The sequence below is a fragment of the Peromyscus californicus genome, unplaced genomic scaffold (genome assembly GCF_007827085.1).
Source record: "Peromyscus californicus insignis strain IS unplaced genomic scaffold, ASM782708v3 Scaffold_13__1_contigs__length_99412109, whole genome shotgun sequence".
Taxonomy (NCBI): domain Eukaryota; kingdom Metazoa; phylum Chordata; class Mammalia; order Rodentia; family Cricetidae; genus Peromyscus; species Peromyscus californicus.
In genome coordinates this window covers 59153051-59169933 of record NW_026294424.1, presented here as the reverse complement: position 1 = coordinate 59169933, position 16883 = coordinate 59153051, and the positions used below count along the sequence as shown (strand labels likewise).

The 16883-nt window shown below is 46.1% G+C and overlaps 1 protein-coding gene across 3 annotated transcripts in view; it reads left to right on the top strand.

Moving 5' to 3' along the window:
* The window catches only part of Rfc1 (replication factor C subunit 1), a 79522-nt gene extending 63506 nt beyond the window's left edge, over window positions 1–16016 (top strand). For 2 of the 3 annotated variants that reach the window (XM_052734993.1, XM_052734992.1), the window contains exons 16-25: window positions 746–837; window positions 1013–1150; window positions 2173–2268; window positions 2592–2690; window positions 3764–3918; window positions 4037–4154; window positions 8073–8218; window positions 10912–11125; window positions 12873–13064; window positions 14746–16016. In XM_052734993.1, the coding sequence (XP_052590953.1) occupies window positions 746–837; window positions 1013–1150; window positions 2173–2268; window positions 2592–2690; window positions 3764–3918; window positions 4037–4154; window positions 8073–8218; window positions 10912–11125; window positions 12873–13064; window positions 14746–14829 (1334 nt within the window). In that variant the 3' untranslated portion in view covers window positions 14830–16016. The remainder of the gene's footprint in view (window positions 1–745; window positions 838–1012; window positions 1151–2172; window positions 2269–2591; window positions 2691–3763; window positions 3919–4036; window positions 4155–8072; window positions 8219–10911; window positions 11126–12872; window positions 13065–14745) is intronic. The other variant, XM_052734994.1, reaches the window with a different exon arrangement.
* Window positions 16017–16883: the final 867 nt, after the last annotated feature.

Sequence of the window (16883 nt, the reverse complement as noted above, 5' to 3'; positions counted from 1 at the left end):
TGTTGTGTACAACACACACACACACTGTAGACATAGACACACACACATAGACACATACATACATATGGAGATATTTAATTATTAGTATGTCATAGCAAAAGCTTGGAAGCATCTTAATATTTAATCAATAAACTAAATTATAATAATATTAATAAGATTATTATTATGAAGTAGAATATTAAATTACATTAAAAAAGAAATGTTCTTGGGGTTGGACATTCCCTCTCCTGGTGTACAGACATTCATGCATACAAAACACTAGTATATCCAAAATAAGTAAATCTTTTTATTATTAGGATTTTTTTGTTGTTGTTGTTTTTTGTTTTTTGCTTTTTGAGACAGGGTTTCTTTGTGTAGCCGTGGCTGTCCTGGAACTCGCTCTGTAGCTCAGGCTGGCCTCTAATTTACAGAGATCCACCTGCCTCTGCCTCCCAAGTGCTGGGATTAAAGGTGTGTGCCACCATTGCCTGGCAGATAAATCTTAAGGGAAAAAAAAAAGTATTATCTATATATGGATGGATGGATGGATGGAAATGGATCAGTGGTCACTGATTAAGTGAAAACCACAAGGTACACCTTTTAAGGGAGCTGCTGGGAAGAAAAATTGGGAATGCAGAAGGGTTGGGAGAGTTTCTTCTCATGGCGTAACTCCTGCAGTTGTTCAAACTTGAATGTGTTTAGAACTTCTGGAAACTAGCAGTTTGAGCGTGTTCCTGTGTTTTTGTCCCGTCTCACTCCTGGCCAGGTGGAGCAACTCCTTCGGTAAGCTCGAAGCATGCTCTCATCATGGATGAGGTTGACGGCATGGCCGGCAGTGAGGACAGGGGCGGAATTCAGGTAACGCAATGCTCTGTCTTTTTGTTTTACTGTTGGGTTTTAGATGAAGAAATACGGGTTATGTGCATGGATATTCATAGCAATTGAGGGCCTTTTAAAAATACTAAAATATATTGCGTAATATCTTGTTTTTTTAAAAAAATAATGGTTTTTATGTTCTAAATTTGCCTTTTAGGAACTAATAGGCCTGATAAAGCATACTAAAATTCCCATCATTTGTATGTGCAATGATAGAAATCACCCCAAAATTCGCTCTTTGGTTCATTATTGTTTTGATCTTCGTTTCCAAAGACCTCGGGTTGAACAGATTAAGGTATGATAATTTTAATTAAAAAACAATGAAAACAACAGATTTATTTGGTGTGTGTCCCTGTGTGTTCAAGAGCACACACTTGTGAGCTCATGCATGTGCAATAGAGTGTACATGTGGAGGTCAGAGGGCACCCTTTGTCTGTCAGTTCTCTCCTGTACCGTGTAGGTTCTAGGGGCCAGTCTCAGGCATCAGGCGTGATGGAAGTGCCTGCCTTGACCCTCTGAGCTAGCTTGCTAGCTGCCTTCGGGTTCCCATTGCTGTGATGAAACTCCGTGACCAAAAACAACTTGGGGAGGAAAGGGTTTTTTGGCTTACACTTTCACATCACTGTTCATCATAGAAGGAAGTCAGGAACTCAAACAGAGGCAGGAGCTGATGCAGAGGCTATGGGGGAGGGGGTCCTGCTTATTGGCTTGCTCAGTCTGTTTTCTTATAGAACCCAGGACCACCAGCCCAGGGACGGCACCACTCACAAAGAGCTGGGCCCTTCCACGTCGATCACTAATTAAGAAACTGCCCTGCAGGTGCCTGATCTTAGGGAGGCATTGCCTCAATCCCCTTTCTTCTTCTTGGATGACTGTAGCTTGTGTCGGGTTGATAGAAAACTAGCCAGCACACTGGCCCACAATTTCTTTTTTAAATGACATTATTATCTTTATAGAAAGGTTGATTTTAACTTTAGATAGTGTCATATTGTAGCCAGTGAGTTTATCCAAGGTCTGATGATTGCCAAATGAAAACTCAAGGATCAGTTTTTGTTTTTTTTGGTTTTTCAAGACAGGGTTTCTCTGTGTAACAGCTCTGGCTGTCCTGGAACTCACTCTGTAGACCAGGCTGGCCTCTAACTCACAAAGGCCCACCTGCCTCTGCCTCCCGAGTGCTGGGATTAAAGGCGTGCGCCACCACCAGCCGGCTCAAGGGTCAAATTTTAAAAGTATCTCATAAATATTTTTATAGAATTGCAGATGCTATTAGTTAAAAAAAAAAAGGTCAATGACAATTTCCTTGCTTGTCATTTTCAGAGTGCAATGCTGTCTATTGCATTTAAAGAGGGTTTAAAGATCCCCCCTCCAGCTATGAATGAAATAATTTTGGGAGCTAATCAAGATGTCAGACAGGTGAGTTAGATATATACTATGTGACAGTTGTTACTTTTCGAATTTAATTTCATTTTTTCTGTGCATAGGTATTTTGCCTGCATGTATGTCTGCACTTGTGTGTCTAGTATTGGCAGAGGCCGGAAGTGGGCATTCGAATCCTTGGAACTGGAGTTACAGATGGCTGTGCGCTGCCATGTGGGCGCTGGGAGAGCAGCCAGTGCTCTTAACTGCTGAGCCATCTCTCCAGCTCTTGACAGTTGTGAATTCTTTTGCCCCCTCATTCTTTAGGAGACCAGCAGCCCTTCCTCATTCTGACATTGTCTCACTGATGTTTCTTGTAGGTTTTACATAATATGAGCATGTGGTGTGCACAGAGCAAGGCACTGACTTACGATCAAGCCAAGGCTGACTCTCAGAGGGCCAAGAAGGACATCAAACTGGTAACTGTGTTTCCCTTCTTAGTTCTGAAGTGTTTCTTGTCCTGCTTGTACTGTCTTTGTGGACAGCATACTTCCTTGATGGACCTGTGAGCCCAAGGACTTGTCAGACCTGTAGACAGCGGGCCAGTGCACTTTTCCTCAAGCGTGGTCATCGTCGTTACAGATTCAGGAAGTGGGTGTTTCAAGGGAGACCCATGCTTCATGCAGGTGGCTTTTTCAGTGCACTTTCTGCATGCATTCATGGCCAGCATGGTTTTGTGCTGCTGGGAATTAGGTGTTTAACCTCCAAAGCTGAGTGAGGTCTCTATCACTTACCTCTGTGCTCCGTTTTGCTAGTTAGAGTGATGATAAGTTTTTTTGTTTTTTGTTTTATTGAGACTGAGTTTCTCTGTGTAGCCTTGGTTGTCCTCACTTTGTAGACCAGGCTGGCCTCGAACTCACAGAGATCTGCCTGTCTCTGCCTCTTGAGTGCTGGGATTAAAGGCGTGGCTCATCACCACCAGTCTATTCCATCTCTATGGCTCTGCCTTTTCCTGGGTTTCATATAATGGGAGTCAGATAGTATGTGGTTTTTGGAGAAAGACGTCTTCTGCACTGGAGAGTACATTCCTGTTCATTTAAGGCTCCATCATGTCTCTTAATGGACTGACCACCCGCCACCCGCTCTTTTCCTTTCCGTCCTTTTTGGTTGTTTCATTGGTCTTTTGAGATTGTGTGGCCTGTAGCTCAGTTAGGCTGGCTTTAAGACAGTGTGTAGCTGAGGCTGACCTTGAACTCCATCTCTCAAGTGCTGGGATTACAGGTGTGTCCCACCATTCCTGGCTGTATTTTTTATTAAAATTGTTGAGTAATAGGCCTGGATATGTATCAGTTTATTTACCCACTTGGTTATTGAGGGACATCTTAGTCCTCCCAGATTTTGGCAGTGATGGTAAAGATGTTGTAAACTGTTCATTTGGGACCCCCAAAGGCTGTGCCTCTCTCCTCAGCGGGCACTTGAAGGTCTCTATTGCTCCATGTCTTTCCCAGGATTAGGTTTGGTCATTTGGTCATTTTGTGCCCCTTCTTTTCAGGGTCCATTTGACGTTGCCCGAAAAGTGTTTGCAGCTGGAGAGGAGACCGCACACATGTCCCTGATGGACAAATCGGATCTCTTTTTCCATGACTATTCCATAGCCCCCCTCTTTGTCCAGGAGAACTACCTCCATGTAAAGCCTGTGGCTGCAGGGTAAGCACTGAGGGCAGGCAGTGAGGGCAGGTTAGGACCCTCCAGCATGGCGGAGGCCGCGCTCTTGTGCAGAGTGGCTGGGAGAGACAGTGTAATCCGGACTAGTTCTTCTCTGCAGGGGTGACATGAAGAAGCACCTGATGCTTTTAAGCCGGGCCGCAGACAGCATATGTGACGGTGACTTAGTGGACAGTCAGATCCGGAGTAAGCAAAACTGGAGTCTCCTGCCCACACAGGTAAGTGGGGGCCTGCCTTGACTGAAGAAAGGCTCTCATGGTTCCTGTAGTTAGGCTTTTTCCTTTTTATAGTTAACATTTTTTATTTTACGTGTGCAGGGTTTTACCTGCATGGGTGCATGCTGGTGCCTGTGGAGGTCAGAAGAGCGCACCAGATCCCTATAAATGGAGTTACTGATGGTTGTGAGCTGCCATGTGGTGATGGGAACCAAACCAGGTCCTCTGGAAGAGCAGCAAGTGCTTGTAACTGCTGAGCCATCTCTAGTCTTTGTGGCAAAATTACAGACTGTTTAGAGAAAAATACACTGGTCACTATTGTCTTTATTTGTTCAGAAGTGTTTTAATGTAACGGAGGAATGGGAATAAGAAGTCTAGGTGTCACTCTAGCCACAGGTGACCATCAGGAGTCTCATTTGCTGTTCTGCCTTAAGAATCTTGGTGCGTTTGTGGCTGTCACTGTCAGAAGGTCACTGCGCAGACAGAGCCCCTCCTAGAACAGTGCAGCCAGGGCAGGAATTGCAAGATTCTTCATTGTCAGTCTATGTGAGGTGCCGTGAGAACAGATTCACTATACACTTGATCTTTAAAAGCACTCCTTTTTTTTTTTTTTGTTTTTTGTTTTTTCGAGACAGGGTTTCTCTGTGTAGCTTTGCGCCTTTCCTGGAACTCACTTGGTAGCCCAGGCTGGCCTTGAACTCACAGAGATCCGCCTGGCTCTGCCTCCCGAGTGCTGGGATTAAAGGCGTGCGCCGCCGCCGCCGCCGCCGCCACCACCACCATGGAGGTTGGCTGGTCAAGGCTGCAAGGTGACCTGAGACAGTTTTAGACCAGGGTGCATTGTAGTCTCTCTGTTTTCATCCCCCCCAACCCCACCCCCACCCCCCGCTTCCCTCCACCTACTTCACCTCTGTGCACTGCTGTGTGTGTGTGTGTGTGTAGGTCAACCTTGAGAATTAGTCATCAGGTGCTGTCTACCTGGTTTTTTGTTTGGTTAGTTTTGTTTTGTTTGGTTGCTTTTTTTTGAGCAAGGTCTTACTATGTAGCCTTGGTTGGCCTAGAGCTCTCTTTATAGATGAGGCTGTCCTTGAACTCAGAGAGATCTGCCTGTTTCTACCTTCTAAGTGCTGGGATTAAAGGTGTGCTGTAGGTAGAGTTTTCCTGCCTGGCCCACAGTCAGGGCAAATCTCTCTCACCTGCCAGTCCCACAGCCGTCAGACCCGACCAAGTAAACACAGAGACTTGTATTGGTTTCAAACTGTATGGCCATGGCAGGCTTCTTGCTACCTGTTCTTACAGCTTAAATTAATCCATTTCCATTAATCTATACCTTGCCACATGGCTCGTGGCTTACCGGCATCTTCATATGCTGTTTCTCATCGTGGCGGCTGGCAGTGTCTCTCTGACTCAGCCTTCCACTTCCCAGCTTTATTCTCCTCCTTGTCCCGCCTATACTTCCTGCCTAGCCAATGGCCAATCAGTGTTTTAATTATTGACTAATCAGCAACACATTTGACATACAGAACATCCCACAGCACTTCCCCCCCCCTTTTTTTTTTTTTAAAAAAAAGGAAGGTTTTAACCTTAACAAAGTAAAATTACATATAATTTGGGAATTTGGGCGTAGCTTCTCTTACTACTTCCTGCTGGAGGGGGGCGCTGTATCTTATGGGGATACAAAGAAAATTTTAGGATCATGATAAAGTCCATGAGGGTGTATCGTCTGAGCCAGTTGCCTTCAAACCATTCTGGATGTTGGATCATCTGGGCCATGGTGTCATTGGAGACCTTTCAGGGGGTCTTGGCTGGTCAAACCTGATGTATCTTAATCTGGAACAAATCCATAGCCTCTGGCTTTCTGTGGGAACAAAAGCAGAGTCTCCTTTCCAAAGTAACATATCCTTATATCCAAATTTTGAAGTCAAGGTACCTTTAAAATATACATTTTGGCATAACTCAACAGCTTTTACAATCAAATATTTTTCTGCAGTTAAAAGTCCCAAAGACAACACAATGCAGATTCTCTGTGTAATATCCATTTTTACGTGGCTTATTTTTTATACTACCTTTACTGTCTCTTTAAAGACTTTATTTTTTAAAACTATGTATTTATTTCTATAACTCTATATATCATCTTTTTTGTCTCTTTCAAGCCTATGTATCTTTTACACACATTGTAAACTATTACATCTGAATCTGTCTTATTGTGAATCTATTGCCTTAAACTGCAGCAGCTGTGGCTGCTGGATCCACCCACCTCAGCTTCCCAACATGGCAGTGGTTTACCGCCAACTCTGGGAGCTATCGTGGGTCTATGCTTTTATCCAAGCAGCAAGTAGCCCAGAAACCCTTTTTTGTTTTGCACCAGCAAAGGCTAAATCTACCATGTAGCTTAATGTGCCACTTGCAGAGGCCTCATTCCCGCCATAGGCAGGTCGAGCACGCACGCTAGGAACCCACCAGTAGCTCAAACCAGCAGCTGCCACTCATTTGAGAGAGACAATTAGGAACTGTTTTTAGCTCCGTTTTAGAATCTTTTCTCAGGTTTTTAGGTGGAAACTCTTGCCACCACATTGGACGCCATTTGTAGGTAGAGTTTTCCTGCCTGGCCCACAGTCAGGGCAAATCTCTCTCACCTGCCAGTCCCACAGCCGTCAGACCCGACCAAGTAAACACAGAGACTTGTATTGGTTTCAAACTGTATGGCCATGGCAGGCTTCTTGCTAAATGTTCTTTCAGCTTAAATTAATCCATTTCTATTAGTCTGTACCTTGCCACATGGCTCGTGGCTTACCGGCATCTTCACATGCTGTTTCTCATCGTGGCGGCTGGCAGTGTCTCTCTGACTCAGCCTTCCACTTCCCAGCTTTATTCTCCTCCTTGTCCCGCCTACACTTCCTGCCTAGCCAATGGCCAATCAGTGTTTTAATTATTGACTAATCAGCAACACATTTGACATACAGAACATCCCACAGCACTGTGCACTGCTATACCTAGTGTGTGTGTGTGTGTGTGTGTGTGTGTGTGTGTGTGTCTGTCTGTCTGTCTGTCTGTCTGTCTGTCTGTCTTTGTGAGGCTATGTGCATACGAGTGCAGGTACCCATGGAGACTAGTCTGTTGGACCTTCCTGGAACTGGCATTAGAGGCAGCCCAGTGTGGGTGCTAAGAACTAAACCAGGGTCCTCTGGAAGAGCACTAAGTGTTGTTAATGACTGAGCCATCTCTCCAGCCCCAAGGTAATAGAGATGGGGTCTCTTGATGGCCTGGAGCTTGATTAGGCTACAGTGGCTGGTCACTGAGTCCCAAGGATCCTCTTGTCTCCTCCCCAGTGTTGGGATTACAAGTGTGCATTATAATGCCTGGTTTTTCCCTGGCTGTTGGGCTCTAACTCAGGTCCTCATGCTGGGGTGGCAAGCACTTTACTAAACTCTCCCCAGTCTCTATTCTGTTGTTTTCTAGGGGAGCAGCTTCCCATACCTGTAATTAGGACAGGGAAGGGGTGCTGTAATCAGGCATTGGGCCATTACTTATCCATAGACTGCCAGTCCACTTTTGAGTGCTATAATGCACTGACCACAAACTGGGTAAAATGTAAAGAAAAGTTTCTTGAGCTCGCAGTTTTGGGAGATGAGTCTGGTGATGGCCTCCTTGCTTAGAGTGCTGAGGTGGTACAGCGTATCATGGTGGAAGGTGGACATGTACTTGATCTCTCTTGTAGAGTATCCAGCATTCACTTAGGAGAGCTCCATTGTAGTGACTTTCTCTATTCCAAATCACTTTGCAGTGACCCCACCTTCAAATGCCACAGTTGGGTTAAGTTTCTACCTCTTCATACCTCACAATGGGGAGGAGAGCTGCTAAAGAAATAGCTTTATACCAAATTTAAATTCTGGACTATGTTTGATTTCCCCCCTCTCCCAGGCCATTTATGCCAGTGTTCTTCCTGGAGAGTTGATGAGGGGCTATATGACTCAGTTTCCCTCCTTCCCAAGCTGGCTGGGGAAGTACTCATCCACGGGCAAACATGATCGGATTGTTCAGGACCTAGCCTTGCACATGAGTCTCAGGTAAGTGAATTAGTGCACTTGTCACTCTGGTGGTAGGTGCATTAGCTCTACTCCGTAAGGATAGTACGTGCTTGAAGATGGCTTGAAGTTTGAGGTTTGACTGTATTGCTCATCAGCTAAATGATCCTGGGTAAGTTCCTGCCATTTGGCCTGAGTTCTGTCCTCTGATGTCAGCATGAAGTTTTTAAAAAAAAACAACAGACCGATGGCAGTTGTGTCCCGATTTAAGGGATTTTTTTTTTTTTTTTTTTTTTTTTTTTGGTTTTTTCGAGACAGGGTTTCTCTGTGTAGCTTTGCGCCTTTCCTGGAACTCACTTGGTAGCCCAGGCTGGCCTCGAACTCACAGAGATCTGCCTGCCTCTGCCTCCCGAGTGCTGGGATTAAAGGCGTGCGCCACCACCGCCTGGCTTTAAGGGATATTTTTAAAAACATCTGAGGTCTGCTATTTTTTGTTGTTATGGGAAGTGTGTCTCTTTTAGTGACATAACTTTGCTCTTCGGAATAGTTAATATGAAAAACCAGCTTCTACCTGTTTTACTAGAAAGCTGACCTAGTCCTGTCTGAGATAGGGACACAGGTTGACACACACAGGAGTTGCCACTTGGATAATGAAGGTGAATACACTTGGAAATGTTTAAAGTTCAAAAGTACTCAAGTTTGTCACCGTTTGTTAATGTTTATAAGTTTTTACAATGTGAAGGATCTGCTTAAACCCATGAAGGCTGCTGAAGAATCCCATTTCCATTTCTGGCCCGGCTGTTACTGTTGGATCCAGATCCACCCTGGTCACTGTGTAAAGGCGAGGCAGTTCCTGGCCTGGGAAGTTTCGGTTCCACTAATTTCCCTCTTGCGACCTCATGGCAAGAGTCCTGTTCCACCCCAGTTGTCTGTTGCTACTCTAACACAATGGCTTAAAACCACCCAAATTTACTGTCTCCCTGAGGGGTTCTCTGGGTGGGCACAGTGCCGTCCCCAGGTCCTTATAAAACGGAGGCAGTTCTGTCAGAGTCAGGGAGATCTGAAGGTGCGGGTCTGTGGCATGGGAGAGGGAGGAGCCCCCAGGTTGTTTGGGGCTCGCTAGGATTACCAGTGTCACTTCCACACCCAGCCTGAGGTCCTTGAGTTTAAAGTACCTGGGATGATATTGCCAGGATAGAGGCAACTATAAAAATTTAGAATGGTGGCATTACAAATAGTATTTTGCTCAGTTTTTACTTTAAGGGAGTGCCAGTATTTGGGAGAGGAAAAAGTCATTTCTTTATTTTATTTTTTTTTATTTTTTGAGACAGGGTCTCTGTATAGCCCTGGCTGTGTTGGAACTCACTCTGTAGACCAGGCTGGCTTTGAACTCCCAGAGATCCACCTGCCTCTGCCTCTGGAGTACTGGGACTAAAGGGTTGTGCCACCACGGCAGCCCAGAAAGTTAATTCTTGATAACATTCTAGTTCTCAGCAGCCCAGAACCTGTTTCCCTGCTTCCTCTGGATGGCACAGACTATTCCCAGCTGGGCAGGCACACGCTCTGCAGTTGTTGGGTTTAGGAAAACCCTGCTCTGGGAGGTTCAGAGTGTAGCCATGAGGAAGTGTGCAAAGGAGATTCATGTACAGTTTTGTCTGTCACAGTCAGACCAAAGAGAGTCTCACACCACTCCTGCAGCAGTGGCGCGAATGTAGGAAATCTCACTGCTGTTTCCGATGCCTTTAGTGTTTGGGACTGGGAGTGGCGTGTGATACGGCTGTGGTAAGGCTAAGCACAGAGACACAGTTGTTGGGGTGTTCGAGTCAGAGGGAAGTAGAACCAGTGTTTGCTTTGCTGTCACAGCAAAGACGTAGAAAACTGCCTTTGAGCACAGTGGGGTGGAGTGCTGGATGTCCCAGTGCCCCCGTTAAACGGCAGGTGGCCCACTGAACACTATTAGACTTGGACCGGCAGTTTAGGGGGGATGCATAGAAACACATAGCTAACTTACAAGTTCTGGTTTATTGGTTAAGTTACAATGCTTATTGAAATTTATATATATATTTAGAGAGAGAGAGAGAGAGAGAGACAGACATTTTCATTATGTAACCCTGTCTGGCTTGGAGCTCTCAATGTAGACCAGGCCAGCCTTGAATTACTAGAGAGATCTTCCTGCCTCTTCTTGCAGAGCACTGGGGTCAAAGGCATGCACCACCATACCTGGCCAAAACCTTTTCACATTTCAGGTCATTGATTCTGTGATTTGAATTCTGTGTTTTCACATTTCAGGTCATTGATTCTGTGATTTGAATTCTGTGTCTATTTTTAGTGACTCATTTTGAATACAGTGTTCTGCTAGTGGTTGAAGAATGTTATTGGTCGGTTGATGATGTGTGTACATCTGCATGCTCCAGAGTGCTTGTGGAGGTCCAAGGATAGAGTTGGTTCTCGCCTTCCCCTTGGAGGTCCTGGGATCAGCTCAGGTCATCAGGCTTGCCTGGCAAGTGCCTATACCCACTGAGCCATCTGGCCGCCCTAAGAGCTGTTTTCCTAAGGACAAAATACTGTTCATTAAAAGGATCTGTGAGATAATTTACACGTTATAAAATAATTACATGTTGAGAAGATAAAGCTTGAACTGTGCCTGGTTGACTGGTGGTGATGATCTAAAGTGGGCGTTGGTAATGGGGTGCCATTGACACGATTTAAAAATGAAGATGTGTGTCCTGTTTCAGAACTTACTCCAGCAAAAGGACGGTGAACATGGATTACCTGTCACACATCAGAGATGCACTTGTGCGACCCTTGGCCTCACAAGGGGCAGAAGGAGTTCAGCATGTTGTCACACTTATGGACACGTACTATTTGATGAGAGAAGACTTTGAGAATATCATGGAAGTTAGCAGCTGGGGTGGCCAGCCCAGTCCCTTTTCCAGGCTGGATCCCAAGGTGAGATGCACTGCCCACCGCCCACTGTCGCTGGTAATGAGCATACTGTCCAGCAGTGCTTGAGGGATGTTCTGTTTGCTTTGGACAGTTGGTTCCGCCTCCCTGAATCTTCGCTGCCTTTCTGGCCTGTGCTTTCCAGAGACGGTATTTCAGGCTAGTGTTCAGAGAAGACTGCAGGATCTGACACTCCAGTTTGTGTTTTCACCTCGACCTCAGGTTGAGGGAAAACAAGGGGTCAGGTGTAAGGTGCCAATGCAGATATGCTCTTGATGGGATGGGATGAGCCTGGGGCAAACGTGAGGTGGGGGTGGAGGGTATAAAAACAAGAACGTGGTTAGGGCCTGAGGGTCTTTATAAAGTTTGCCTTCTACTTTTCCCTTCCCTCTCTTTCCTTTCCTCTCTCTTTCCCCCTCTTTTTCCTGTTTAGTCCAGACTGGCCCCGAACTCCTGATGCTCCTGCCTTTATTTCCAGGCTTCTGGGATGATAGGCGTGTGCCCCTCTTCTTCCTTCCTAAATCTACTTGCTGGCCCGGTATTTGTTCCACCGGTTCTCCCATGAACACTAGCGATGGAACATGACCTCTGCGTGCGTTCAGGGATGCAGCTTTAGAAGACAGTCTCCGTGACTTGTCCTCTCTAGAGTTTGACTTAACGGCATCAGTTTCCTGTTATAGCAGGCATCCACTGTTGGGATGCTGACTGTTTGAAGCTGGAAGCTAAGGTTACCAAAGTTACTTAGTAAAGATGAACAGACTGGTGTTCTTTTCTCAGAACTAGAAATTGAGCCTAGAACCTTCTGTATTCCAGACGTGGACTCTGACTGCTGAGGTCTCTCTCCAGCTCCTTTTAAACTTGTTGTTGTTTTTTTTTGTTTTTCGAGACAGGGTTTCTCCATGTACTTTTGGTTTCTATCCTGGATCTCACTCTGTAGCCCAGGCTGGCCTCGAACTCACAGAGATCCGCCTGCCTCTGCCTCCCGAGTGCTGGGATTAAAGGTGTGCACCACCACCGCCCGACTCCTTTTCGACTTTTTGAGACAGGGTTTCACTGCGTTGTCTCGTCTGACCTCGACTGTGTTTTATATAGTCCAGGCAACCCTCAAGCCTGTGTTCTCCTGTCCTAGTCTCCTCAAGTCACTGGGATTAGAGTCATGTGATGCTGCCATGTGTGCCACTTTCCATGGTTTGTAGTCAAGACCAACTTGAATCTTAGAGTGAGCTCTTTTTGACTTAGTTAGTGGTTCACAGATTAACCACTGATTTTTGTTGTTGTTGTTGATTTGTTTGTTTTTGAGATGGGGTTTCTCTGTGTAGCCTTGGTTGTCCTGGAACTCGCTCTGTAGACCAGACTGGGCTCAAAGTCAGAGATCCTCCTGCCTCTGCCTCCCAAGTGCTGGGAATAAAGGTGTGTGCCACTACGCCTGGCTTAACCACTGACTCTTAATTTTTTTTTTTTTTGAACTGTGGGCTCAAAATTCTCAAATAAATAAACCATATAAAAATAAATGCCATGAGCTGGGGATGTAGCTCAGTGCTGGGGTTGTCTAGTGTGCACAAGGCTTACACTCTAGTAACACATGGACACCAGATGTCTCTAGAGAGACTGAATAGACTTAATCTCTATTATGTATGTAACTATTTTGCAAATAGTTTAAAGGAATTTCTTCTGCTTCTCAAAACTTGAACTCAACAGATGTTAATGAATTGTCCAGCACTCAGGTAACCAACCCCTTTCCTCTGTACTTTAGGTGAAAGCAGCCTTCACAAGAGCTTATAATAAGGAGGTCCATCTGACCCCATACTCACTTCAGGTAGTAAAGACATCGAGACTCAGCACAGGCCCAGCACTGGATTCAGAATACCACGAAGAGTTACAAGAAGAAGACAGTCAGTCTGATGAGAAAGAGCAGGATGCAATAGAGGCTGATGCCATGATCAAGGTAGTGTATGCAGCTACGGGCAGGGGACCGCAAAGGAGAGGAGGACCTTTTCCTCTGGGTAATGTGCCTTGGGAGTACTGAGGTCTGTTCCACATGTAGCAGGGTAAGCTGAAAATACAATTACGTCTTGCTCATTGTAATTGAAGATGATGGGATGGGTTTCATTTATACACACACACACACACACACAAACACATTTATTATTATTTTTTAAATCCATCCATCCATCCATTTTTATGTTTTTTTCAAGACAGGTTTCTCTGTGTAGCTCTGAGTATCCTGGAACTTGCTCTGTAGACCAGGCAGGTCCCGAACTCAGAGATCCTCCTGCCTCTGTCTCCCAGGTGCTGGGATTAAAGGCGTGCACCACCATACCTCACGATTTCATTTTTATAAATTGAATTTACAGTAGTGGAAAAGCCAGTCAGCAGGAACACAGGCCATCGTAGTGACGGTCATGTGCACTGTAAGAACACAGGCCATCGTAGTGATGGTCATGTGCACTGTAAGAACACAGGCCATCGTAGTGACGGTCATGTGCACTGTAAGAACATGTGTGTTGAATGTGTGCATGTGTATGTTTGCTTCTGTTTCTGTCTTAGTTTTTTTCTTTATTTTATGTGCATTAGTGTATGCATGTCTGTCTGTCTGAGGGTGTTAGATCTTAGAGTTACAGACAGTTGTGAGCTGCCATGTGGGTGCTGGGAATTGAACCCCGGTCCTCTGGAAGAGCAGTTGGTGCTCTTAACCACTGAGCCATCACTCCAGCCCCATCTGTCTTAGTTTTTGAGACAGGGTCTCTCCCTGAACTTGGAGCTTGCCGCTCTGGCTAGATGACTAGCCAGTGAGTCCTTGGGATCTACGTGCCTGAGTTTCCCCCACTCCCTAGCACTGAGGTTAGAGAAGTGTATACCTGCCATACCCTGCTTTATGTGAGTGTTGAGGGTCTCAGCTTAGGCCTTCAAGCTTGTGCAGCAAGTATGTACCCACCGAGTAGTCATCTCCCCTGCCCAGAGTACTGTTTATACTTACTTGGTGATTGGCGTGTGCTTTCATATCACAGGGGCATCTTATAGCATAAACAGAAAAACGTTTTAAACAAACCTGTTGCTCACTTCTGTTATTTGCCTGTAAAAATTTCTCAGAGAAAAACTTGGTAATTTGTCTTTTGCTGGTAAAGATGTGAATGAGGCATGGAATCAGCCTGCTGTTTACAGCTGCCAAGGCGAAGGGATGCAGCCTTCTCTCCACCGTGTATGCAGTTCTTACTCCTCCTGTGCTGCATGTCTGTAGGAACAGGCCCTTTGCAGCTGAATTGGTTCCCTCTCTCCTCTTCTCTCCCCTCTTCACAAAATGAGTGTCCTTAGATCTTCCGTGAGAGGCTAAAAGGGAAGTTCGTCACGTAGACGTTGCCGTATCTGTCAGCCACCCCTCGATTATTCTGGCTTTCCTAAGAATACTGTGTTCTGAGCGCAGGAAACTGCCTTAGACGGGGCGCACCTTAGTTCTAGGTCTGAGTCTGTTTCCTCTGTGCTGCCACCTCTCAAGGCTCTAAGAGGCGTGGTTGGTGCTCTCGGGGGCAGCGGCAGATACCTGTGACCTTGCGTTTCTAATTAAATTGTGGGCAAAGATTATGCTGTCATTTCATTTACCCACCGTTTGTGTATCTCTCCTCCAACAGAAAAAGACAAGGTCTTCAAAGCCTTCAAAACCAGAAAAAGACAAGGAGTCCAAAAAAGGAAAAGGAAGAAGTTGGAAGAAATGAAACCTGTTCAGTACCAATAGCTGCTTTTCACTTACCCTCTCGACTAGTCCAGCTGGTCTAGAGAACGGAAGCCTTACCCTTTGCCAGAGTAACCATGTGTAGACAGTGGGGTGGGTGGCCTGGTGGTCCCACTATAAAGGACGGTACAGCTAGACGGGCTGACTAGCCAGCTCTCACGCACCTCTTATAGAGGTGCAGAGGACTGCTCCAGCCCTGCACTGTCCCTGCCAACCGAGTTAGATTGCTGGGATTCAGAGTGACTGCAGGCTCAATACTCAGTCCCCACACGGGCTTTGGAGCCAGGTGTTAGTTAACCATAGCCAGTCTGGGCAGTGGAACGGAGGCATCTTTGTAGCTTAACAGTTTCTCCTAATGGCCGTTAAGAGGACCAGTGCTGATTTTTTTAAAAACATGGTAGTTCTTATTTTATGGTGAAATTCTGTAAATAAACCTTAATACACCACGTGGAGCTGAGCATTCTCGGTCCATTTTCAGGTATCTTGCAGAGTATGAATCAGGAACCAAATGTCCATGTAATGTATGGATCATTCTTAAGACTGTCATCTTGTACAGCCAGATATTATGTTGGTATGTTCCTCTCCTTATTACTTTGGTTAGATTAAAACGTTCGGCATAACCTGAGAATTGAAGGTCTGCAGGTGAAGAGCTCCAATCCCAGCATCCTTTGCACTGGCCACATTGCTGCTGTAGTCTGAAAGAGGCCTCTGGGCTAGTCGGGTGTGCAGACACTGGACTGCCACACATTCCCGTCATCCTGCAGTCTCAGCCTTCAGGGGGAGACCAGTAGCGTCCAGGATGGGTCACATTCCCAGGTCCATTATGGACAGCCGGGAGGTGCTGTCCTGTGATGATGGAGTTCATATCCCTACTGGAGTTTTCCCATGTATCTGGAACTGTGCTTGTTGAAGGACCCTGGGCCATGGATGTAACCTGGCCTTTAGGTGTTTAACTGTTTTTAAATCAGCAAGTGCGCAGAGGACCGACCATGCTGCCTCTGTGAGGTATATGCCAAAAAGAATCTAAGGACCGTGCTCTGCCTGGAGGATGCATGGCCTTGTTGGGAGAGGAGACAAAGTCCTGGAGACATTGCAAGTGTAATAACTAGTGTGAAAAGTGTGTTTCATGGAAATCGGTTCATTATGGAAATAAACTGCCCTGAAGCCTGAGCCTCTGAGTCCTGCCCTCTCTTCTCTGTTGACACTTGGCCGCTGCACTGACGGTTTCCTCACTAGAGGAGACTCCGTGCACATTCATCCATGCAAGTCATGCCTCCCTCAGACGGACAGACATTCCAGGAAAGGCCCAGTCTTCTGCTTGCTTTCAGAACAAAAAAATGGTGTTTCCTTATTTAATATAGTTACAATTTCAATTATGAGTGCTGTGAGCAAGCTGTAAAAACAATTTCTTTTAGAGTTGGAATCTAGACGTGTTGTTTAACACGGGAGACTAGCCGTGGTGGTCTGTGGAGTCCTCTTTGAAGCCCTCCTAAAACATGACGTGAAGGCTGCAGATTAAAGGCAGGCAGCTGTGAAGCCCGTAGAGTTGGATGAGGACCTAAATGTCCTTGTTTTGGGATTGAATCTCGTCGAAGCTCCTGAAGTGGCCTGGGTGCCCCTCGCTGCCCAAGTGGGGAGCGCCGGGTCATGGCCATTTGGATGGCTGTCTCACAGACAGTTCCCCTCAGTTCCTTTTGATAGCTTTTGGCATTATCTGTTGACCTCTTGAAGTTATAAACAAATGACTTCCTGACGTTCTAGAACGGGTGTGCTCACAAGTGAAAGCGGAGGCCTGTAAATCCCAGAATACAACGTGCTTGGCTTCACAGATGCCAGGTGGCTGTGACTCTTCCCCAGTGGGGTGAGGAGGTAGCGGGAAGCTTGGGACTGGTGACCTCTCCTTAAGGTGTACCGCTTAGTGAGCCCCCAAGAAGACATGAAGTGGAGGGGTGAAGGGGGGCCGCTTCGGCCCCAGGTGCTGTAGTTAATGCCCAGTGGCTGGCTCCTGTACGCAAATCCCCTGATCGGTGCCTCCCA